Below are 25040 nucleotides of genomic sequence, written 5' to 3' on the forward strand. Positions count from 1 at the left end.
CCTTTTTTTTTTTTAAAGTCATACATAGAAAAAACTATGCTTTCCTCTTTACATGATCCCTTTTGTCTCCACAGAAAAATCTGAATACTTAAGCAAAACTGTATGGTTATATGCATCTAAAGTGGAACAGAGCATGATGCCACTTGCAAAATTGAAATTTAAAGTTTGTACCCACTTCATCAAGTTCTGTAGTTATGTTTCCACTACTGCTTGTAGGCAGATCTCCCATTTGGGCTTTGGGGGCCTTTGGCGTAGGACCTCGTCGGCTTGTGATGGCAAACGCAGCTTTTTGATGCCTATATAGTGTGATTATACCTCTATGCTTGGTGACTGTGTGATGCATCCCATCTCTTTCAGAATTAGATCCTACAATAAATAAAGGTGGTAATTAAAAATACTTTCATGACTAGGTAGCAACTGTGCTGATAGAACCAGCAGGAAAAGCCAGCAACATATGTTTTCCTGTAAGAATTTAGAAGCAGAAGGGAAAGCAGAGGGAAAAAAACAGGAAGGAGAGAAGAGAAATACAGAGTCTGAAATATTCTCTAATAAATGTGGAAGCTGAACTACAGAAAGGAGTACAGTCACTAGAACAACCAAATTCAAATATACAGCTTTACAACAAAGTGGCATATTGGTAGGGAACAAGGAAAACCAGGTGTATGTTACTCCTAGAGAGAAATGAAGTGTTTGCAAGTTGTCCCCACACCCTTGCCTTGATTGTCCCTGGAAGAGGGACTCTGACACATGTGTTCCTTCCACTATGGGAAAGAGTGAATGACTGAACCAGAGTAACTGAAACAATGGATTTCCCCTGACACTTTAAAGAGGTTTTACTCTCCCAGGGTGAGAGAATTCAGGTAACTGTGGAACAGCCATTTCTTCTCCCCACAATGAGAAGTAGAGAAAGGCCAAATCTCACTCCCAATCCTTCCATAGGCAGATTACTGGGGAAAATCAACAGCTGACTTCATGCATGTGATCAGAACCAATGGTATTCCCAAGGAAGAAGCCCATTCAAAACAGGAATGAGAAACTAGAAGCACTAAAAGTTTAGCACAATGGAACCATTTATTTAAAATGTTTCTCATTTAAAAATTGAGACCCTTTAAACACCAGAGAAGCATAAACAGGTATTAAAAGATGATTATAAACCAGTGACCACTAGATAGTACACAATATCAAGGACTTACAAAGTAGGACTTTTTGTAATATTTTCCTATTCTTAGAATCCAAAGATTCTCCAGATGCCAGACTTAATATCCAGACAGCATTACAATGCAAAGATACCAATTTCATTGTTAACTGGAAGTTGCTGTGACAGTTCATCAAGGGTTATTCAATCATAAATTCCCCAAACTGTTTTGGACAGCCTCTTCACTTGTAGTTTACTGTGACTGAGTAACTTAGTACGTACGTCTAGCCTTCCTTCAGGCTCCCAAAGTTGTACAGTTCCCAAGGGTTGAAACTTCCATTATTCTAAAGTTTCAGAGCTTGTCAACATACCTTTTGAGTTTTCATGGCTGCTCTGGGGTTGTGCAGGACATGATGCTAAAGGAGTAAGATGTGGGTCCACGCAGAGCGAGTTGCAAAGATTTTTTATTATCTTTGAGTTGGGACATGGAGATCTGGTTGTACATTGCTGAAGTAACTTCGCTATGCACAAAGCTGAATGGTTTTGTACTAATGTATTCTCTTCTTTCTTCACAGCCTCCATCAGAGGTTTTATGATGGGGTTTAATTTTTCTGGAAGCTGTCCCAGGTTCACAACAGCACAGGCAGTAAAAGTATGCACTCTTAGCTGCAATGTTTGCCATTCTTGATTTGTTTCTGCAACAGTAATTTGGACTTGCTGTCGTTTGCTTTCTAGTTGCTGTAAAACTTTTTCATTTATATTAAGAGGGGATGTAGCTTCATTGAAGACAGTAGTGACCTAAGAAAAAGAAAATTAGCCAACAGAAGAATTGCTATAACTATATGTGACAGAAAGGACACTACATCTTTTTTTAACACATGGAACTGAAAGTTGGAACCCATCAATGCTTTTGGTCTATTTTTGACCTGTGTTTCCAGATGTAAACAAGGAAGCCAAGAATATATCCAGGCTCAAAATAAGACCACACTTATGAAATATGAAGAGGAAGTTGGAGGGCACTTGGCACAGCCATCGCAGTGCTCAGAATGATCAAAACATTGCCAAAGATGGGAAGTAGACAGTAGTCAATTGGAGTAAGTCCCATTGTACCCAAGACAAGACTTTCGTAGGGCGCAATCCCTAAGATTGCATCCTCGATCAGAAACCCCTGAACTCGGAGGGTTCTGATCATCCAATACAGGGGTGGAGGAGCGGCAGAAGCAATCTTTGCCTCCCCACTCTCCCATCCTGCAGATTTCCATAGATGGGTTTTTTAGCCTGTCTAGTGATGGCACTTCAGAGGGGGAGAGAAGGAGGCTGGCAGAGGGTCAGGATAACTTGTATCCTCCCTTCCCACTGGAATGCCCCCTTTCCCTCCTCTCCAAGGTCAATTTTCCAACCTTGGAGGGCAGTCAGTGTGGTTCTTTCTATGCTGGCTGTGAGGGGGTGGGGAAGGGGTCAGATCTCCAACTCCCTTCTGAAGTTGGAGAGCTGTCTCTGACCTCAGAGGGAGGAATCCCTAGTATCCTATGGCCCCTCAGACAATGGTTAGTGGCCACAGGATTGCTCCCTAAAGCAACCAGATATATCCATTACTAGACAAACATATTTCCTATGTTCCCAAGTTCATTGAATTGAAAAACTGTTGCATTAGAGCTTCCCTGCATTACACTTCAGAATCAGAATTTTTTCCCTTTATTTCTCATTCAGAATATTGTGGGGAATTCTTGTGACGTACATTTGTCCCAAACCTTATGAATGTTGCAGAGTAAGTTTTGTCTCACCACACTTGAGATAGAAGACAACTGTAAGCTTTAAACATCAGCTTTACTTAATATTAACAGCCATCTTCTTGTTATACCTAAAAGAGGGGAAAGTGAAAGCAAAACCAGCATCCCATGTCAGGTCCGGGGTGTGGGCGGCAGGCATGCAAGAACACCAGGACCAGGAGGGATGGAGGTGGGTGGAGAGCAGAGGTTCCCTGGGCCAGGGTGAGACCCAAACAAGGCATGGCAGGGCCAGGGCCTAATCCTGGAAATACTGTGAGCCAGGCTGTCTTCTATGTCTAGCCCCCGGGTAGAGCTGCAGAGCTTCCAAGACTGAGGAGATCCTGACAGTACCTTCCCACACCGGGAAGAGGTTTCTTGATCTATACTTTTTATTCTATTTTTTACCTTTATAAATGAAATAAAGAATACCGACAACATAATCACCATCTACAGTTTCCAACATTACAGTATTTTTTGGAGGATACAGCAACAACCAAAAAATAAAAAAAAATATATAAAAGGGAAAGAGAAGGAAAACAGAGAAAGAACAGGGAAACAAAGGGAACAAGAAAAAGTATTTTAAAAAAAGTTACATAAAAGGGTTAAATTTAAACTCCCTTACACATAAACTTCAAGTATCACTCTACTTAAAAGATTATACCATTACCAATATTAAAATTCAGTACAGCCTAGGTAATCCATCTTATTTCAGTAACATATCCTCAGACTTATATAGCATGGAAACAGGCATACAATTCTTTTCCCCTAGTCATAAAATGCTTTCCAATTAACATATAACGGTAAAGCTAAAATCAACCAACCAAGAATATTACTACTCATATTCTCAAAATACGAATACTAATTAAAAGAAAAAGGAAATTAAGGAGAAGAGAAAAACGCAACATCACTAGTATATTTTATTCTATCTATATTTTAGATAGTATTTCTAAATATATACAGTACTGTGCAAAAGTCCTAGGCCACCACCAGCTATGTTGTTTTAGCAAAGTTTTAATGACCATCCATAATTATTTTTCGGTCTCTGTATTAAGATACAAACAGAAAATACAGTATTTAGGGTGACCTCCCTTGGCTCTAAGCACATCTTGAACTCTTTTGGGGAGACTATCCTGAAGTTTTCTGAAGTAATCTTCTGGTATATTATACCAGGCTTCTTTCAGCACTTCCCAGAGTTCTTCTTTAGATGTAGGTTGTCTTTTTTTCTTTCTCTGTCCTGGTGATCCCATACTGCCACTATAATATTCAGGTCTGGACTCTGTGGAGGCCAGTCCATGACTGTCAAGTGTTTTATCAGCTGTTTTCCTCGCTAAATATGATTTCATTGCATTAGCAGTGTGCTTGGGATCATTATCATACTGAAAATGAAACCATTCCCAATCAGGTGCTTTCTAGAAGGAATGGCATGATGAATTAAAGCCTGTCTGTACTTTTCAGCATTCATGATCCCATCAATACGGACAAGATCGCCAACACCACTGGCAGAAATACAGCCCCAAACCAGGACAGACCCTCCACCATGGCTGGATCTACACTTACCGCCTTTTTTCGCTTCCAATGAGGTTTCATCGCCCGCCTTTCACACTACGCAGTAGCCACCTCGAATTGGAACCGGAATTTCCCACTTCTGTGCTCCCACTTTCAATACACTAATATCCTGGTATTTCACCTTAATGTGCTCTGATTTTCTGCCTTCGCTACCATATCCAGTCGTAGTCCCCTCACCCGCCTGTCCATATGCAGCGGTGTTTGTATTTCCCTCCTGTCCAATCACAGCTCTCAACGGCCCCATGTCTTCTTCCGGCTACCAATCGCATAGCTTCCTCAGCAGCCCCCGTTTCCTCAGCAACAAGCAAAGGGCTGGATGTGCACGCACTTGTCTGATCTCAGAAGCTAAGCAGGGTCGGTCCCGGTCAGTGCTTGGATGGGAGACCGCCTGGGAATCAGGCTTCCTGCACTGAACAGGGGGGTGTTGTATCCCTTCAAATAAGATAAAGTTTTACCCCGTCCTATCCCCCGCTCTGGATGTTTTTTTAAAAAATTCAGGCATTATCGTCGCAGAATCAGGGCTTCTCCGTGATGTTTTTTTTTCTAATTGAGGCATGATCTTTGAAGATTTGAAGTTGTGATGTGACTGCAATGTAGATCAGCCCCATGTTTCACTGAAGGCTGCAACCACTCATTCGTCCATCTCTCTCCAACTCTTCTTCTCACATATTGTCGATGATTGGACCGCAAAATTTCAAACTTGGATTCATCACTCCATACTACTCTTTTCCACTGATCCTCATTCCAATCTTTGTGAGCTTTAGCATATCTTAGCCTTTTCACCCTGTTCCCCTTCCGCAAAAGTGGTTTCCTGGCTGCTACCCTTCCACGAAGACCATTCCTGGCCAGCTGCCTGCTGTTACTCTAGTGTAAGGGGAGGTCACACTAAATACTTGCCACTTTTTCTGATTTTTTTTTCTATTGTTGAGTACCGCATACAAATTCCCTGTACTTTCTGATTGTATTCTAATGAAGAGACTGAGAAATAATTATATATAGTCATTATACCATTGCTAAAACAACAAATCTAATGGTGGCCTAAGACTTTTGCACAGTACTGTATATGAGTGTGTACATTTCTATACACCCACAAACCGGAATTTTATATACAGTATATCATTTCTATTCTTTAAAAAAAGGAGATAAAAGAAAATGGAAGTAAAAAAACCTGGATATATGTAAACAATCATCTCTGGCATACTGCCTGGATCTTGTAACCCAAACAGACCGACAAGTGATAATTGTTTATACGTTCCTAACTCATGGGACTGAAGATGTTTCCGTGCTTTACCAACAAGTCAAGCTTCTGCCATTTCATGATTTAAAAACTTTTTCATCTGGCCTTCAAAGAGAATGCAAAATGTGGCAGGGTATTTTATGTGATATTGTAAATTCATTTGTCTTGCCTGGTTTCTTGCCTTAGTGAATTGCTTTCTTTTATCAGCAATTTCTTTAGTGTAATACGGAAATAGCATAACTTTATCTTGTTTTGGCCCCCCAAAAAGATCTCCCCCATCTCTTGCCAAGTGCAGGATGTAATTTTTTGTAGAAACTCTTGCGAACTGAACTATAAAAGTAACAGCAGTCCCTTTAACACTACGCGCCGGACTTGGAACACAGAATGCATGCTCAATATCAAGTAAATAATCAGATGGCAAAGCAAGTAGTTCATGCAGGAATTTATCCAAGAATTTAGACAGGCTTACATCAGTGGGTAGTTCTTTGATGCCAATAATACGTAGGTTCGCTCTTTGAGTGAGTGCTTCCAGTTGAGAAATTCTAGTAGACAGGATATTATAAGAAGCTTGCATTGCAATCTCTTGAGCTGACACCCGATCTTGCAGGTCATTAACTTTGGACTCCGTCTTTTGCAGATAAGTATTAATTAAACCCACAGCCCTTTGAAGGGCGGTAATGGAATCTTGGATTGTATCCAATCTCTTAGCCTGTTCTGACAGTTAAGACAAAGTTTTTATCAGAGCAAGCAGCTCCTCTATATTTCCATCATTTCTAGGAGCCTTTGCCAAGGGAGGGGGGGGGGTCGGCGATGGTCCCGTTCCTTTTTTCCTTCCCTTTGATGTTGCCATCCTCTTTAAACAAATTTTGCAGATCCTCAAATATTGTTGGTAATCTTTAATCCATAAACACTAAAAACTACATTTGGAGCTCATCAGCTCCGTATTCTCCTAATTAGATAGGAGTTTCAAAACAGCTTTGACTGTCTTTGCTCTAGAAAACTAACCCTGAAGTCCAGCCCTTCTGCTGCTCCGCAAAAGGTGCTACTCTTCAAAGATTTCATCCAGATGGTACTCTTGCTTCCCCTTTTAATTCCAGGGGAAGATGAAAAGGTTTTTCAACCTTTTAAAAGGTGTTTGAGATAGCGTCCCACAGAGCCTCCGCAGAATACTGCCAGGGCGACATTGGCTCCAACTGGAAGTCCCTGCACCGGGAAGGGGTTTCCACCCCCATTCAGGGTCCAGGTTTATCAGGGTGGGCCCGATGAAAGGCACGAAATTTGATGGGGGCATGGACATGCTCTACAGGCTCCCAGAACTGACAGTCCAGGCCATAGACTTCCCAGTTGACTAGACAGTGGAGTTTGTCACAGAGCCACTTAGAGTTGAGGATCTGTGTCACATGGTACTCATTGTGTCTGCGAACCGGAGGTGGCAGAGTTGGACAGCCTGGAAAGGGGTTGGTGTGGTATAACTTCAATTGGGAGACATGGAAGACTGGATGAATCTTCAAGGTTCTGGGGAGATCCAGCTGGTATGTGACGGGGTTTAGCTGCTGCCGTACTGGGAAAGGGCCCTGATAACGAAAGTCCAGCTTCATGGACGGGTGGTTGGACCAGTAGTGTTCCATAGAGAGCCAGACCTTATCCCCAACCTGGATGCAGGGCCCTTCCTGGCAACGCCAATCTGCTCGTTCCTTATAGGCGGCCTTGCCCATTCCAAGTGGCGGGTGAGCTCCGCTTGCATCCTTTGGATATGTGTTACCTGGTCATTGACAGAAGGGGCAAGGGAAGCAGCAGGCGTACATGGGTGATCCCGCGGAAATCACAGCATCAGGGAGTCCATGGAAGTGGAAGAAGTGGGCGAGGAACAGGTGGGCAGTTTGTGGAGTGTTGGGTATGCTGCAGGTTGGGATGAAGCGCACCACTTGGCCAGGGCATCCACAACCACCAAGATCGTGATGTTCCGTGCGATGGGGGCAAGTCTACAACGAAGTCAAGCGAAGCAGTGGACCAAAGTTTGGCAGGGGTGGGCAGAGGCTGCAGGAGTCCCTGGGGTCTCTGACAAAGAACCTTTGCTCTAGTGCACGTATCGTAGGACTGGAGGTATCTCCTGATGTTGGGCCACAGGCTTGGCCACCAGAAGGCCCACGAGAGCAAGTCAAGAGTCTTTGAGTAACCCCAATGGACTGCTGTACTTGCATGGTGGCATTGCTGGAGAATTTGGATCCCCAGGGGCCTTTCCGGGATGTAAAGCCACCCACTGTAGCATAGGCAGCCCACCTGCACATTGAGTGTAGGATGTCCAGAGCGGTCTGGCTGTCCTCCCCCATTCAGCCGGGGCCTGTGTAAGGGTCTCCGGGCAGAGCCTGATGAACCTGCAAAATGAATTTGCAATCCACGGTTCCATGGAGAAAGTTGGAGGGAGTCAGCAATAGTGCGGGGGTGACATTCTCTCCCAATGGAGCCTCCTCTTTTCGGGAGAGTGCTTTGGCTTTTCCATCCTTGGTGCCAGGCCAGTAGGTGACTTGGAAGTCAGTGAATAAAAAAACAGGGCCCAACGAGCTTGGCGTGGCTTGAGGCATTTCATGGTCTGGAAACGTTCTAGATTCTGGTAATCCATGAGCACCTGTATGGAATGTGGTGCTCACTTCAGGCGATGCTACCACTCCTCAAAGGCTATCTTGATTGCCAGCAACTTTTTGTCCCAGACATCATAGTTCCTTTCTGCAGTAGTAAGCTGGCAGGACTAGAAGGCACATGGGTGAAGGCACTGCGGACCTTGATGTTGTGACAGGACTGCTTCAAGAGCCTGACTAGAGGCACTGGCCTCAACCACAACGGGGAGGCTGGGATCTGGATACGCAAATATGGGAGCTGTGGTGAAGGCTGTCTTTAACTTTAAGTTTGAATGAATCTTGAGCAGTAGGCATCCAGCTGAACTTGGCATCCTTTTTGAGCAGGGCTGTGATGGGGGCAATGATGTGGGAGAAGACTTGGATGAACTGCCAGTAGAAAATGGCAAAACCTACAAATCTCTGAACCCCCTTCATGTCCCTGGGGGAATCCCAGTCCATGACGGCCTGGACTTTCCATGGGTCCATTTGGAGCCCGGCAGGGGAAACAATGTAACCTAGGAAGTCCATGGTCTCTTGATGGAAGGCAACATTTCTCTAGTTTCACATATAGTGCTTCTTGAGGCGCTGCAAGACCAGGAGGACATCCTGGAGGTATTCCTCAGGGGTTTCAGAAGAGATCAAAATATCGTCCACATAGGCTACCACAAAACGATCTAGCATATCATGGAGGACATCATTGATGAAGTGCTGGAAGGTAACAGAGGCATTACAAAATCCAAAAGGCATCAGTGGGATTTCGAAATGGCTGTACCGAGTGAGAAACACCGTCTTCCATTCGTCGCCCTCCTGAATTGTCACCAAATTGTAAGCTCCCCCCAATCCAATTTAGTGAAAATCTTGGCCCCCCGTAGTCATTCGAAGGGCACCAGAATAAGGGGCAGGGGGTACCGGTTCTTGACTGCGACTTCATTTAACTTCTGATAGTCAATGCAGGGATGTAACTCCCTGTCCTTTTTCACAAAGAAGATTGGGGCTCCAGCTGGGGAGGTCGAAGGGTGTATGAACACCCTGGCCAGGTTATCTTGGAGGTATTTCCGCAGAGCTGCTAATTTGGAGGCTGCAAGTGAGTATATCCACCCAAATGGAATCTCCACACCTGGCTGCAGATTGATGGGACAGTCATAGGGCTGATGTGGAGGCAGGGTCTCAACCCCTTTCTTCTCAAAGATGTCCGTGAGGTCTTGGTACTGAGCTAGGAGGATGACTAGATCTTGGGGCAGGAGCTCCCCCAAAGCAGTACCATGGAGCATGGGTGGTGTCTCCGGGGCTTGTGGATTCCCTGCTCCCATACTCACTGGGGACAGAAGCACTGACAGGAATCAGATCTCCTTGCAATGAGGAGACTTAAAACTTGAGGGCCTGCTGGCTCCAGGAAATGGTGGTCATGTTTAATTAACCATGGGATCCCCAAAACTACAAGATAATGTGGGGTCCTGATGAGGTCGCAAGGCAACAGTTCCCGATTACTGGGAGCAGACAGCATCACCAAAGGGCACACCTCATGTGTGACAGACCCAGACAACAGGGGTGAGCCACTGAGTCCCTCCACTGGTACAGGAGTGGGCTTGGCTTGAGTAGGGATATGGAAATCCTTCACAAAGGACAAGTCCATGAAGTTCGAGGAGACCCCAGAGTCTACCTTGGTCTCTACTTGGATGAGCCTGCCTTGCGGGAGCAGAAGCTGGATCAGAATAAAAAAATGGGGGGTTGGAAGTAGGGGACCCTGGTAGACTTCCTCCTAACGCTGCCGGGGTGGGCCGTTTTCCCTGGTGCCAGACCTTAGCAGGGCAGGCGGAAGCATAATGCTCCCCCGCCCCGGCCACAGCAAAGATCCAGGGCTCGCTGCCGCTTCTCAATGTCCGTCAACTGGCACCAGGAGCCAACCGCCTGCATGGGTTCTGGTTGGGGGGCAGTGTCTTGGTTCCCTGACCCAAACAGGGGAATTTCTGCCAGGACTTGCCAATCATGTTGTTCTGAATCCCTTTCCTTCAGGCAACTGTTGATGTTAACACAGAGGGTGATGAATGCTGGTAGCGTAGCAGGAAGGTCTACTCGGGCCAGCTCATCCTTGATGGTGGAGTTCAGGCCAAGATGAAAATGGTACTGCTGGGCCGCCTCATTCCACAGCGTGTCAGCCGCCAAGCAACGGAACTCAGCAGCATATTCAGCAACTGTCTGGCACCCCTAATTTAGGGTCTGGAGGACCAGCTATGTTGTGTGGGCCTGGTTTATATCTCCAAACATGCCCTCCAAGGCCCACACAAAGTCAGTCAGGTTCCCCAACTCAGGGTCATCGGCCTCCAGCAATGGGGAGGCCCACGTCACAGCAACCCCTGAAAATAGGCTCACCATCAGATACACCCAGCTGCGCTGTGTAGGATAGGCCGCTAGAACAACAGCTGACATTGATTAATGAAACCCCATAGATTCTTCTGTTCACCATTGAAGCATTCAGGCAGGGAGCAGCTGGGGCTCGAAGGGGCAGGGGTGCTGGAGCTGTGGGGCTGCAGGAGCTACACGCAAGCCATGGACCTAAGCTTGCAAGGATGAGATCTGGGCCTGCAGAATTTGCAAGATGTTTGGCAGATCCACCTCCATTCTGAACCCTGGTCAGGGTGTAGGTTTGGCCACAGCAAACTGTCAGGTCCGGGGTGTGGGCAGCAGGCATCCTTGGGGAGAATACCAGGACTGGGTGGGAGATGGAGGTGGGCGGAGAGCAGAGGTTACCTGGGCAAGGGTCATACCCAAACAAGGTAAGGCAGGGCCAGAGGCGAAAGCAGAGTCCAAACAGGCAGGGGTCAAGATCCAGCAAAGTGCAGCAAAGAACAGGAACAAGCAACTGGAACACGTTGCTGCCACCATGATGACTCATGTTGCTGCAGCAAGGTTTGAAGGGAAGAGGAAGCTCTTTATAAGGCGCCCTGAGGCTCCCAGCTGGTCTGCATCAGAGGACGTGGGAGCACCTCCAGGGCCAGGGCCAGGGCCAGGGCCAGGGCCAGGGCCAGGGCCAGGGCCAGGGCCAGGGCCAGGGCCAGGGCCAGGGCCTAATCCTGCAAATACTGTGAGCCAGGCTGTCTTCTATGTCTGGCCCCCAGGTGGAGCTGCAGAGCTTCCCAGACTGAGCAGATCCTGACACCCCAACTACCATTTAATGACTTTTCAACCAGTTAATACTCCCCACCCCAATACAGAGGGTTTTAACTAATGGCTGTTGCTTATTCCAACAATGACCACATCTTAAAACATAACTGGCACAGTACAACCCCAAAGCTGCACTTACAGTTATCCTGTGGTCAAACATTCAGAGGCATTTCTCTACAGCTGTTCTTTGAAATAAATAAGCAGTAGCCAAGTAGCATTTGGAGAACAAGTGTGTATAAAGATAGGTCTGAAGCGAACTTCTTCCTCCAGCACCTTTCACCTGATGGGACAATGGTGTCTAGAGCAATCTCAAGAGACTGATTAGCATAAATATGTTTACACAGTAGTAAAAGTGCAAGAGAAAAACCAGTTCACTAGTCCAAGGAAAGGAAATTCCACCATATTTTCTAATGAAGATGATCTATTACATTGGTAAAAGTATATTGGGTAAAGTCATGTTACAGTTCAAACACACAATATGCATAATGGGAGATAACCATGTGTGGACTTTTACAAAGAGTAGCACCCACAGCCAGAGACATGTAGCATATTAAAATAGCTCTATCTGCATGCATACACATTGACCCAGTTCACACGATCAAAATAAGCTATGGTGGCTTGTTTTAATCCTCAGCACATGCAACATGTGCTGGGCAACTATTATGTATATGATATACTTGAATTAAAATCATCTTTATCAAAGAATTAACCAGGTATGGCTTGTTGTGTCATCCGAACCCGGGTGGCATGGCTCAAGGGAGAAACAGGCCTCAAATAACTCGTGGATTCATAGAATCATAGAATAGTAGGGTTGGAAGGGGTGTACAAGGCCATCGAGTCCAACCCCTTGCTCAATGCAGGAATCCAGGTCAGAGCATCCCTGACAGATGGCTGTCCAGCCTTGTCTTGAATGCTTCCAGTGTGGGAGAGCCCACCACCTCCCTAGGTTATTGGTTCCATTGTCGTATTGCTCTAACAGTCAGGAAGTTTTTCCTGATGTTCAGCCGGAATCTGGCTTCCTGTAACTTGAGCCCATTATTCCGTGTCCTGCACTCTGGGATAATCGAGAAGAGATCCTGGCCTTCCTCTCTGTGACAGCCTTTCAAGTACTTGACGGGCACTATCATATCTCCCCTCAGCCTTCTCTTCTCAAGGCCAAACATGTCCAGTTCTTTCAGTCTCTCTTCACAGGGCTTTGTTTTCAGTCCCCTGATCATCTTTGTTGCCCTCCTCTGAACCCTCTCCAGTTTGTCTGCATCCTTTGTTGTAGGGTTATTTCAGGGTTGCTGCCCCCTCCCCCAAACAAGCCATGCTACCTGGGTTCGGACAACACAACAAGCATGCCAGCAAGGACAATTAGGGAAATCTGGCTGGTATGCAACCAGTATGCATAGCAGGGGAAATAGCCCACTGTGGCTTATTTCCTTTGCTGTGATTGTGTGAACCAGCCTGCTGCCATACCCTGACCCATATTCCACTCATCTTTGGCAATAGAAGTACTTTGTTAAGGCAGTAGTAACTCATTTACTTTTTCTGTGGCAGCTAGCCCATTACAATCAGAAAAGAAAAACCGCCATACTATCGTTCACAAGAAAATGTGGCTAATAGACTTGGAATGTATCAATGCAATTATTTACAGTTGGACAAACTTGGATATCACCTTTTCTGATCTACTCTGTAGTGCTTTTTCCTCCCAAATGGAAGTGATTGTAGCAAACACCTTTGATAAGTTATCTCAAACAAATTACGCCTTAATGAAATATGCTATAGAGTACTAGTGCTCCCCTTTAAGTTTAGTACGTATATGGTATGCTTGAATTAAAATCCTCTTTATCAAAGAATTGACCCAACTATATTTAAGGCTTATCAGTTTATCTTAGACTCTTTCTTTCTTTCTTTCTTTCTTTCTAATTTATTTATTTATTTATTTCTATACTGCCCAATAGCCTAAGCTCTCTGGGAAGTTCACAACAATTAAAACCATAAAATACATGATAAAAACATTATAAAAATTTAAAGTATAAAACTACAGCATAAAATGAAGTAAAAACCAGAATAAAACCTAGCAGCAATGCAGAGGTTTAGAATACAATAACAGATTTAAACCAGAGCTAAAGGACTAAAATGCCTGGGAAAATAAAAAGGTCTTCACCTGGTGCCAGAAAAGTAGGCGTCAGGCAAGCCTCCCTGAGTAGCTCATTCCACAATTGGGGTACCACAACAGAAAAGGCCCTCTTCTCGGTAGCCACCCATTGTACTTCCTTTGGGAGGGAGTCCCAGAGAAAGACCACTGAAGATGGTCTTAAGGTCTAGGCAGGTACACATGGGAGGAGACGATCCTTCAGGTTACTTGGCCCCAAGCCATTTAGGGCTTTGAATGTTAATACCAGCACTTTGAATCAGGGCCTAGACATGGACTGGCAGCCAGCACAGATGGAAAATACTGGCATAATATGATCACATTGGCCAATCCCCATTAACAATCTTGCTGCTCTATTTTGTCTTGCATTTTATGGCTTTATTATGAACTGCCCAGAGAGCTTCAGCTATTGGGCAGTATAAAAATTGGGCGGTATAAATAAATTTTGGACCAGCTGAAGTTTCTGGACCATTTTCAAGGGCAGCCCACATATAATGCATTGCAGTAATCCAGATGAGAGGTTATCAGAGCATGGATAACTGTAGCTAGGCTATCTCTGTCCAGATAAGGGCATAGTTGGTATACCAGCCTAAGCTGATAAAAAGTGCTCCATACCACTGAGTTCACCTGTGCCTCAAGTGACAGTTCTGGGTCCAAGAGCACTTCCAAACTACGAACCTAATCCTTTAGGGGGAGTACAACCCCCTCCAGAACAAGTTGAACATCACTTAGCTGAGCAGACAAACCACCCACTAAAAGTACCCCCGACTTGTCTGGATTGAGTCTCAGTTTATTGGCCCTCATCCAGTCCGTTACCGCGCTAAGGCACTGATTCAGAACAGCCACTGTCTCACCTGGATTTGATGAAAAAGAGAGGTAGAGCTAGGTGTCATGAGCATATTGATGACACCTTGGCCCACACATCTGGGTAACCTCCCCCAAGCAATTTCATGTGGATGTTCAACAGCACAGGGATAAAATAGAGCCATATGGAACCCCAGAGCATAGCTGCCAAGGCACAGAGCAATAATCCTCCAGCACCTCCTTCTGGAATTGGCCATCCAAGTAGGATTGGAACCACTACAGCTCAGTGCCTCACTCCCAGCCCAGACAACCTATCCAAAAGGATACCATGGTCGATGGTATCAAAAGCCACTGAGAGGGCCAAGAGAATCAACAGGGTTGCACTTCCACTGTCCCTCTTCCAGGAAAGGTCACAAGGTGACCAAGGCAGTTTTCGTTCCAAACCTAGGCCTGAAGTCCGATTTAAATGAAACTGATTGTCTAGATCTATTTCAGAGTGCTTGGAGTTGTCCAGCAACCACCTTGCCCAGAAAGGGGATGCTGGCTACCAGCCTATAGTTGTTAACATCATCCAGGTACAGGTTAGGTTTTTTCAGGTGTGGCCTAATTATTGCCTCTTTTAAAGAAGGCTGGTACCACTCCCTCCCTTAAGGAGGAATTTACAACCTCCTGGACCCAGCCAGATATCCCCTCAATAGATGTGATAAGCCATGAAGGGCAAAGGTTAAGTACACAGGTGGTCGACCGGACTTGGCCAAGAACCTTGCCCACATCCTCGGGCCTCAACAACTGAAACCCATCCAACAGAAGTGGACTGGTGCTCTAGGCACCTCTGCTAATGGAATTACATTAATTGTGGTGTCCCATGCATGATGAATTTGAGCAACTTTGTCTTCAGAGTGCCATGCAAACTCGTCACAGTGTGCTATCAAGGGTTCCACCATTTCTCTCCCTGGCTGAGATTGTAGCAGGTCACGAACCGCTCAGAAAAGCTCTGCTGAATGACACCGCGAAGATGCAATGGTGGTGGCAAAGAACTCCCTTTTCGCCACCATCACAGCCACAGAGTAGGCTTGATAATGAGCTCTAGCCTGCGTTCGGTCAGACTCGACACGGGTTTTTCTCCATCTGCGCTCTATCCATCTTCCCTCTTGCTTCATTGCCCTCAGCTCAGGTGTATACCAAGGAGCTGGTCAGGCTCTGCTCAGAGGGAGAGGGTGCTTGGGTGCAATTGTGTCAACGGCCTGAGTTCCACAGAGTGACCTGGGCTGCAGCAGAAGTGCCAGCCATAATAGCAGGAAAATCCTCCAGAGCCCGCTGGAATCCATTAGCCTCCATGGGTAGACCGTTTTAATAGGTTCCCCACCCTTGCAGAGGGGAAAGGCGGCTGAAAGTCTAAATATCAATAGGAAGTGATCTGACTATGACAAGGAGGTAGATGTTAATTCTCCCACTTTCAGATCACCATCCTCCTGTCCAGTCAAGAAAATCAGATCAAACATGTGTCCTCTTACATGTGTTCGGTTAATAACATGTTGAGACAGCCCCTTGGTTGTCATGGCGGCCATGAAGTCCTGAGCCGCCCCAAATCCAGCAGCCTCAGCATGGAAGTTGAGATCCTCCAGAACCATTATCCTAGGGATCCTCAACACCAAACCCAAGACCATCTCCATCAGCTCAGGCAGGGAGTCTGACGGCTGATGGGTAGCAGGGTGGGTGATACACCAGAAGAAACCCTAATCTGTCCCAGGTACCCAACAGAAGGTACAGATACTCAAGATCCACACTCGAATGAACAGGAAGCCTAGAAAGGGAGATAGAATTCCTATAAACCACAGCAACCCTGCCCTCAAGTCAGTGTTGGTGTTGCACCAAGTACCCAGGGGGGCACATCTGGGAGAGACTAACCCCTCCCAGTTCTGCCACCCAGGTCTCAGTAACACATACCAGGTCGGCCTTCTCATCCATAATGAAATCATGGGTGAGGGAGATTTTATTTTGACCTGGCATTCAGGAGCACCACCATTAGATACCAATAAAATCTTAACTCTGGAACTCAAAGGAAAATTAACATAGCCTCTCATGTGGAATTAAGATCTACCTTGGCACTGCCAGAGTTTAAAAAGGAACTCAGGAAGGAGTTATCCTCAGTGGATCCCAACTTGGTGCCCTACGGATGCTTTGGACTCCAACTCCTATCATCTCTGACCACTGACTATGCTAGCTGGAGATGATGGGAGTTGTAATCCATCATCTGTAGAAACCACTGGTCTACATCCACAGAGCTGAAAGCCCTTGCCAAAATGGAAAGGGACCTCTCCTTGAAGACTGGCCCTGCTTTCTGCAGTATTCTGATTAGTAACGTGCATGAGATCTATAACTATTTGTGTGGATCAACAGGACTATTTTAAAAGCCACTTTCAGTGAGAAAGTTTAATGTTTTTATCCACTCAGCCACCAAAGCTGTTCAGGTAAGTTTCACACCACTCACCTAAAGATTAAATAAAGATAGCCCTTTTACTGATTCACTCACCAATTCGTTAGCTTGATCTATTGTAAACACACTGCAGTTAACTTTGCTGGCTATGTCAATGTTTGCATCAGTGAATAAAGAGATGAGTTGTTTACATTCATTTTGCATTCGGGTGAAGGGAACAGCAATTTCATCATAGTAAAGATGCTCAGAAAGGACACCAAGTAAACGTGACCGGACAGCAAGAGCCACCGCTTTATTTTCCTGAAAACACAGAGTTCAATAATTTAGCTATCAAATGTGCAACTTTTACATATTAAGCAGAGGAGATCGTTAATTTATTCTCCATAAAAACTATGAACACATTTATACATTGCCAACAATAAACTGATCTTTATTTGTGATTCAGTGATTTACAGCACAAACCAATGCATAATTACTCAGATGTTAAGTTCCACTATGTTCAATGGGGCTTACTCCCAGGTAAGTGTGTACATGATTGCAGCCTTACTGTAATAAATCAATACCAAAGATTCCAAGTGCTTATATGGAATCTGAGCTACTGCAACCAAAGCACACCTGAAACTAATTCTATATGTTCAACAGGACTGTAGGCTTTCAAACGGTCACTTCCAAGTCTCAGGAAGTTTTGAAAAAAGATTTTGATATAGCATAGGAATCCACAGGTCACACAAAACCCCCTCAAACCAGTCCTTTTACTAAACCACAGCCCTGTCAGTTACATGCTTTCAACCTGAAAAATAGTATCTTGCGTATCAGTATTTGACAGCATAAAGAAAATTGTAATCTGCTACAAAACTAGAACTCAAGCTGGAGTTTCTAATGGAGGCAGAAATGGTTTACCTTTAAGAATGATTTTTTTTTTTTAATAGTGGTAAGTGTCCTACCTTCTGCAAGGCAGCCCACTCACAGATTACTAATGCAACACTAAGCCTCTGCAAAGCAGACTTGGAATTCAAGTGGAAAAGCAATAGCTGGGCTAGTGATTCAGCCGGCTTTATTTCTTGAGAAATGGCATTCAGACTCTGATCACAAATACAGCAGCAGAGTGCTCCGAGCAATCTGGAACAACAATCAATTTTATATTAGTTACATTTCAAGTAACACAATGTTCTGTACAATCTAACCTGAGCTGTGGTTAATAAATGTATTGCTTTTTTTTAAATATTGTTTTAAGATTTTCAATAACGAACTGACTTTGCTGCCATCATCCGGGCTCTCATAACAACATAATCCCTGGTTGCTGAATCTTCAGTAATGCTTTCTGCACCAGCAATGTATTCTTGTATCACTTCTTTAGTCTGGGTTTGACCCTGCCGCACCTTGCCACCTGTTTTTTCCTGTGAAAGAGAGATAAAATCCTGTTTAGGCAAGTGTCTCATTTGCTTTCAAAAGTCATACTTTTGTTTTTAAGCTTGGGCTACAAATATTAGGAATGAATACATATTTCCATCACAGATTAATCCTTTGCAGTAATGAAATCGGATTTATAAAATAATCCTAACTCTTGGAGAAGGTAGTTAATTTCTAAACATACATATGTTTTTCACAGCCTTCGGTTTTCAATACACCTGATCCTTCTGTTCTAACCTCTCAACCCACAAAGCAGCTCTTGCTACAAAGTGCAAGAATTAGTTAGAATGCACTTAGGCTCTTGATGTAGACAAGAGAGTGACAGAGTACAAGTTGGTATGCATGCACAGATAGAATGAGCAAAGTACCAATTTCTTTCATTTCCAACGTATAAAGACATATGCAAACTGCACCTGAGGCATTTACAGGAAGTTTCAGAAGGTGAAAAGGAGCAGTTCCTTTCTCCTTAATGAGTCTGAATGCCCTGGACTCCCTTTCTTTGAAGGCTTTTAAGCCCGCAATATTCCACTCCTTTTCCTAGATCCAGATCTACTATTTCTTTTTGTGAGGTTGTTCAGAGGATCGGCGGGGGAAACAATGCAGCATTGGTTGTTTCCTCCATCTCCACACGTGCTGGCTACATGACCGGAATTATTCTAATTACCTGCACTGTGTCGTAGGTTGTTGTGTTGTCCAAACCTGGTGCGCAGCACGGTGTAGTACATGTTTACCCACTCTATGGCCCATACTGCAAGCTGTGGATTGTAGGGTGGGTGAAAATGCAGTATGCCCATGCAGTGCACTGGGTCTGGACGACACAGCAACCCACAACGCAGAACAGGTAATTAGGGTAATCCTGATTAAGTGACTGGCGGAAGCAGAGAACAAGCAACACTGTGTTATTTCCCCTGCTGATCATCTGAACCCAGGCTGTGTTAAACCTAAGCCTTTAAATGTATAATGTTTGGGCTGTATTTGTTTTTTTCTACTCAGAGAGATACACTATGACGACATTTGAGAACTCTGGTCTATTTAATTTCAACTGCACTGATGCTGTGCTTCATTTGTTTAATTACATTTCAAAGGAAATGGAAAAAGCAAACAATATTAGGGTTGACTGTGTCAAGCTGCTGAAGTACAAAAAATACATTATAGAACAGTCAATGAAAGCTATTCAGACCATCCAATGGCCTTCCAAAATAGCAAAAACCTTCAAGTATGCTTCAACCGCCTTCAACAAGCCCATTTTCCAACAGGCAAGAGGTGAGAAAGTCTTTGATATTAACCAGTAAGAATGTTCAAGGAGGGAGGCTGCAATTACAGCAGCTAAATTAGGCTGCCAGAAAAACCTGGAGCAGATTTTTCGGTAAGGGTCTGTGTTCTCTAGTTCATCTGCAAGGTCTCTGTCCATTTTCCCTCACTTTCCTTCCTGGGAATACTGCAGATCTGATTGTTGGGAGTGGGGAGAAAAGCACATTGCCATACTATTTGCAATTTCTCTTAGGTGCCGCTAAGTGTTTTTCCCTCCCACCGCATGTACAACGCTACATCCCCCAACGCAGCTCCTTTTGCTCCCATCTCCAGCACTATCTTTCTCTTGGCACTCAGCAGTAGCAGGTAACCCCAGCCTCCATCCATCACCATTATAATATATTCCTTCCAAATGCCTACCAGTCAACAAGCTCCTATGCCACTCCATTCTAATTGAAAAGGTCTACCTTATAGACTAAGGTAGACCTTTTAAAGAACAAAAAAGGCCTGTTTTGTAAATTGCACCAGAAAGGAGCTGCTGCAAAGAAAAATCTGGGAGTGAATTTAGTTGGGGGAGAAACCATCTCCTAGCCTTTTTAACCCTGGTTTTGAAAACAGATACTTGCTAGGCTGAGGCTTGCCAGGGAAGTGAGGGCCATGTTTAATTTTCTGAGAGACATGTAGGGGAAGAAGTCTTATGGGTCATAACGCCATCTGTGTTATTAGCCCTTCTCCTTAGTACTGTGGGAGGGGCTGGTTGCCACTTGCTGGATGGAAAGGGAAAGGCACAGATATAATTTGTGGAGACTTGTGCTTAAAACAGTTGAGAGTTGCAATGTACATGGACAGGCAGCTGAAGCAAGTGACTTTTTCATTACGACTAATGCAATTCTATTTAGATTAAACAGTGCAACTGGAGGGAATGGTATAGGCAGTGTACTGCAGATAAGGTATAGCAGTATCAGAGAGTACAGCCCCTAGAAGCATATGTAGACATTTTGGTGTTAACAATAAGCTTGGAAACTATAACACAGGCCCAGTAACAAAATAATTTAAATATAATTTGGCTATTTAATATTTAGTACAGGCGTAGGCAACCTGGTACCCCCCAGATGTTCTGGACTACAATAAGCCCCAACCAGCATGGCCAAGGGTCAAGGATTATGGGAGTTGTATCCCAAAATATCTGGACTACACCGGGTTGCCTACCCTACCCCTGGTTTTGAATTCCTGACAAGTGCTTTTTAAATAAATACTTACAAAAGTGCTAGAAATATTCAAGCGATTTTCATATGGACCAATGCTGGGTTTTCAAGCACTAGGAAAGGAAAGGTTCCTCCTGTGCAAGCACCGGGTCATTACTGACCCTTAGAGGGACGCCTGCTTGCGCTGGCATTTTCATGGCAGACTATGGCAGGGTGGTTTGCCATTGCCTTCCCCAGTCATGACTACCTTTCCCCCAGCAAGCTGCGTACTCATTTTACCGACCTCGGAAGGATGGAAGGCTGAGTCGACCTGCGCCGGCTACCCGAGACCCAGCTTCCGCTGGGATCGAACTCAGGTCGTGGGGAGAGTTTCGGTTGCAATACTGCCGCCAACCACTCTGCGCCACACGAGGCTCTGTTCAAGGAAGTGCCAATATGCATTACTACAGAAGTACTGGCATACAGAATGTATGGTTATTTGAACAATTTGGTATGGAACTGTGATCCTGAATCTCTTAAATTAAAAGAACCTGACCAGATACTGCAAATATTCCATTCTAGCTGCCATGTCATTGTTAAAACAGTATTTTGTTTCCCAATATCTGTTGTCAATTTCATTTTTTTTTTTACCTTCAATCTGGCTTTCACTTCCAGCAACATATTTAAATCAATAGGCAAATGAGAAGGCTGCATCATTAAGCAGAGCCAGGCTCCCATCCACGGACATGCAGCTGCTACCACATATTGTAGAGAAGCCTTGCTTAACAATTCAAGCCACACCTACGAAAGAGGGAGGGGGGAATAAGACATTTATTGGCAGTTTAAAGATACGTGATCTTCAAGTTTCATTACTGATTTAAGAAGCAAAATATATCCACAATTTTCATCTACACATTTTGAATAGCAGTATTTTACACTGCATTGTACAAAGAAAATCAAATAAGATTAGCAAATGCTAAAATAGAAACATTAGCTACATTGAAACAACCATAGCACACAACCAGAGATATAAATAAGCAAGGCATATTTAAGTTACAAAAAGGCACATACCTTATGTATTAGTTCCAGAATTTCTTGATTACTTTCTAAAATACAGAACTGAAAGATATGTCTTAACATGTCTTGCAAAATGGGAGTAAGCCAGGCTGCAGAACTCTAAAAACAGAAAATAAGTACCAAAACACATTACTTTAAGAAAGCAATCTGGGAAAGATGTTGTAGTACAATGTTGTGTGCTGCATATTAATTTGCTACTTCAGTTGTGTTTAAATATTTCTGTATGGTGAGAGTCTTAATAATTTTGTAAAATGCTTTGAACATTTCAGAGAAAAGCAGTACCAAAACTTAATGAAATATGACAATTCTGCATAAGTAGATAAATACATCCACATTTCTCTTTCTAAAGTAACCCATTAGATAACTAGCTCTCACCTGATCGTGAGTAGACAACAGGGTAAACAGAGTTTCTAATGCTGCTTTTCGAACAGAAGATATTGTATGATGTAGGAATGGCCACACACGTGGTACCAGAATTGAGAGCGACTGCTGAATACTGAAGTACGAGTGAAGGGAAAACAAAGAGCAAGAAAAGGTCAAATTCTATCCCGTAATTCATACTCATGTTTTAAAATAAAAATATGATTGTTATGTGCCTATACTAACAAACAGAATGCATTCTATATATTATAAAGTTAGGATATTAAGGGAGTAATCCTATGGCCACTAGACACCATCTAGAGTGTCATGGGATTTTTCGGCTACTGGGAACAGAGGTCAGAACCAGGGCTCCGAACACAGTTCTCAGAAAATGCTCTCCCTGCCCCCTCCTGCTCCCAGCAGGCACAGTCCTCTCTGCGCTGGCTACATCTCTGTGCTCAGAAATGGGAGTACAGAGATGGTGAAAAGGGGGCAGTCCTGGGGGTGGGTGGGGAGGAGACTGCGGAAACCACTTTGCACAGTTTCCTGTGCGCCATGCTGCCTCCTTCCCTCTCCCTCCCAGAAGCCGCAGCTAGACAGCTGAAATCAGCTATCTAGCCAAAAATACAGGGTGGCTGGAGGATGGAGGTGAGAATCCATGCATTGGATCTCAATAGGATTGTGCCCTAAGGAAGTGTATTACATAACGTACGACTCTTGGCCCATCCAGCCCAGTACCATCTAACCTGATTGGCAATGGCTCTCCAAGATTTCAAGCAAGATCTTTTTCAGCCATACTACTTCTGCTGATCCTTCTATACTTGCAAAAAGCTCTTTAGTAATCTGATATTGGGGGTAGAAAAAACCTACAATGTATTTCAATAATATTGAAATGGACAAAGGCATGAAATTTTATTAATGATTATTTAGAAATAGAGATTGGAGCAATTATAGACTACAAGAACATTACAAAGCAGAGTCCCCACCTGGCATGAGTCTCAATTGTGCACTAATCCCACTTACTGCAGGGAGAAAAGCAATTAAAAAAATTAAAATGAACTGGACCAAACCATGTTTATTTGAACAAGTTTTGTCCTTCCTAGGACAAATAGAGTGGCAAGAGCGCTAATGTTTATATAGCCGAAACGGCATCACCCCACACAATAGGGAGGTATCAGCAGATGCAGTGGAATCCAAAGCTTTACACATTTTTAAAAAATCTTTAGAAAAAACCCAAAGTAGAGGGAGCCCAAACACAGCCCAGTGAGGACTGTGTGTGCTCAGTGGGCACAGAATGCTGACTGACTGTTGAAGGAAAAAAATGGAAAACTGGCTGAGAGGGGAAATGGAATGGACGACTGAAGAGGGGGGTACAGCTGACTGACTGGAACAGTGATTGGAAGTACTCCACACTGCTATATTTTACTGCAGGTCCCCCTTGTTTGTATAAATTTGTTACATACAGGGACTGGCCAACGAGCTCATATTACGCCGGTACTTTTCCAGCTGCACTGGCTGCCAATCCATTTCCAGGCCCAATTCAAAGTGCTGGTATTAACATTCAAAGCCCTTAACTGCTTGGGGCCAGGTTACCTGAAGGATCGCCTCCTCCCATATGTGCCTGCCCAGACCTTAAGATCATTCTCAGCGGTCCTTCTCCGTGAGCCCCTGCCAAACAAAGTGAGGTGGGTGGCTACTAGGAGGAGGGCCTTTTCTGCTGTGGCACCCCAGCTGCGGAATGAGCTCCCTAGTGAGGTTCGCCTGGCACCTACATTGTATTCCTTCCAGTACCAGGTGAAGACCTTTCTATTTTCCAAGGCGTCTTAGCGTTTTAGCTTTCTAGTGTTTTAGCTTTGCTGTTTTAAATCTCTGCATTGCTGCTAGGTTTTATTCTGGTTGTATTGTTATATTGTGGTTTTAATGCTTTTATATTTTATATTGTTTTACTGTGTGCTTTTTGGTTTTAATTTTTGTGAACCACCCAGAGAGTTTCGACTAATGGGTGGTATAGAAATGAAATAAATAAATACTCCCTGTGGTGAGTGGGAGGGTTCCCCTCAGAATCTAACACTAGAATGTACACTTCATTACTTCAAGTCCAAGTTCCCTGGAACAGAACTACAGTATATGTACAGGAACTGACAATCCTTTACCTATTTCAACCTTGCTCACTTTGTAGCACCCTTATCCTTTTCCTTTACCCTTTCTACACCTCCAGGCAGCTCAGACAATACAGGCCGGCTATCAAATTTTAAGAACATGTTTACTGTATTCTACGATCAAAACAAATCTACTATGGATTTTTCACCATCTAAACAACAATGCAAAATGACATCCTAGAAAAAAAAAAATAGGGACCTTCCAGTAAACTATCTGAATTACCTGCATTTTCGGACCTGAGAATAAGTCAAAAGGGATGAAAGAAGGGTCATAATGCTGTTTGTGGAAGCTGTCAGGTCATCCAAATCCATAAGTGCATCCCATAGGATATTAAGAATAAAGGGTACCTAAATTATAAGCAGAGATGAAAAAATTTGTGATGCCAAGATAGTTCAACGAACATGGATTGCTAATGCTCAGACCTTTGTTCAGAACAAAACCAGGAAGTATTCAAGTGTCAATGTACCCTACTCACTTTCTCTGGCTGAAGGTGGACAAGGCTTTCCACTACTGGTACTAAAGATGCTGCAGCAACAGCTCTAACATCATCATCCAAATCTTGCAGACCTTCAGTTATTGCAGGCAAGACTTTAGGCAATAAAGTATCAATTAAGTCCTGCAAAAGCAAGAACTGTTAAACTTAAGATCAAAGGATAAAGAAGTGTGTAAGCCTGCATGCAGGACTACTGTCTCTTTTCAAGTGAATGGAACCCATGTCCTCTTTAGACATTAA

At 44.1% G+C, this 25040-nt stretch overlaps 1 protein-coding gene across 2 annotated transcripts in view; it reads right to left on the minus strand.

Moving 5' to 3' along the window:
• Window positions 1-25040, minus strand: part of BTAF1 (B-TFIID TATA-box binding protein associated factor 1) — an 88551-nt gene that overhangs the window by 32877 nt on the left and 30634 nt on the right. For both annotated transcript variants that reach the window (XR_014789430.1, XM_084845900.1), the window contains exons 12-21: window positions 24783-24923; window positions 24530-24654; window positions 22163-22283; window positions 21782-21886; window positions 21362-21511; window positions 18120-18262; window positions 17810-17984; window positions 16962-17165; window positions 1507-1933; window positions 176-366 (exon numbers count right to left, since the gene is read on the minus strand). Coding sequence is in view for 1 of the 2 variants with exons in the window: in XM_084845900.1 (XP_084702026.1) it covers window positions 176-366; window positions 1507-1933; window positions 16962-17165; window positions 17810-17984; window positions 18120-18262; window positions 21362-21511; window positions 21782-21886; window positions 22163-22283; window positions 24530-24654; window positions 24783-24923 (1782 nt within the window). In the remaining variant the exon portion in view is untranslated. The remainder of the gene's footprint in view (window positions 1-175; window positions 367-1506; window positions 1934-16961; window positions 17166-17809; window positions 17985-18119; window positions 18263-21361; window positions 21512-21781; window positions 21887-22162; window positions 22284-24529; window positions 24655-24782; window positions 24924-25040) is intronic.

This window comes from Heloderma suspectum, chromosome 3, assembly GCF_057233095.1.
Source record: "Heloderma suspectum isolate Gila_16-S chromosome 3, 16-S_ref, whole genome shotgun sequence".
Lineage (NCBI taxonomy): Eukaryota > Metazoa > Chordata > Lepidosauria > Squamata > Helodermatidae > Heloderma > Heloderma suspectum.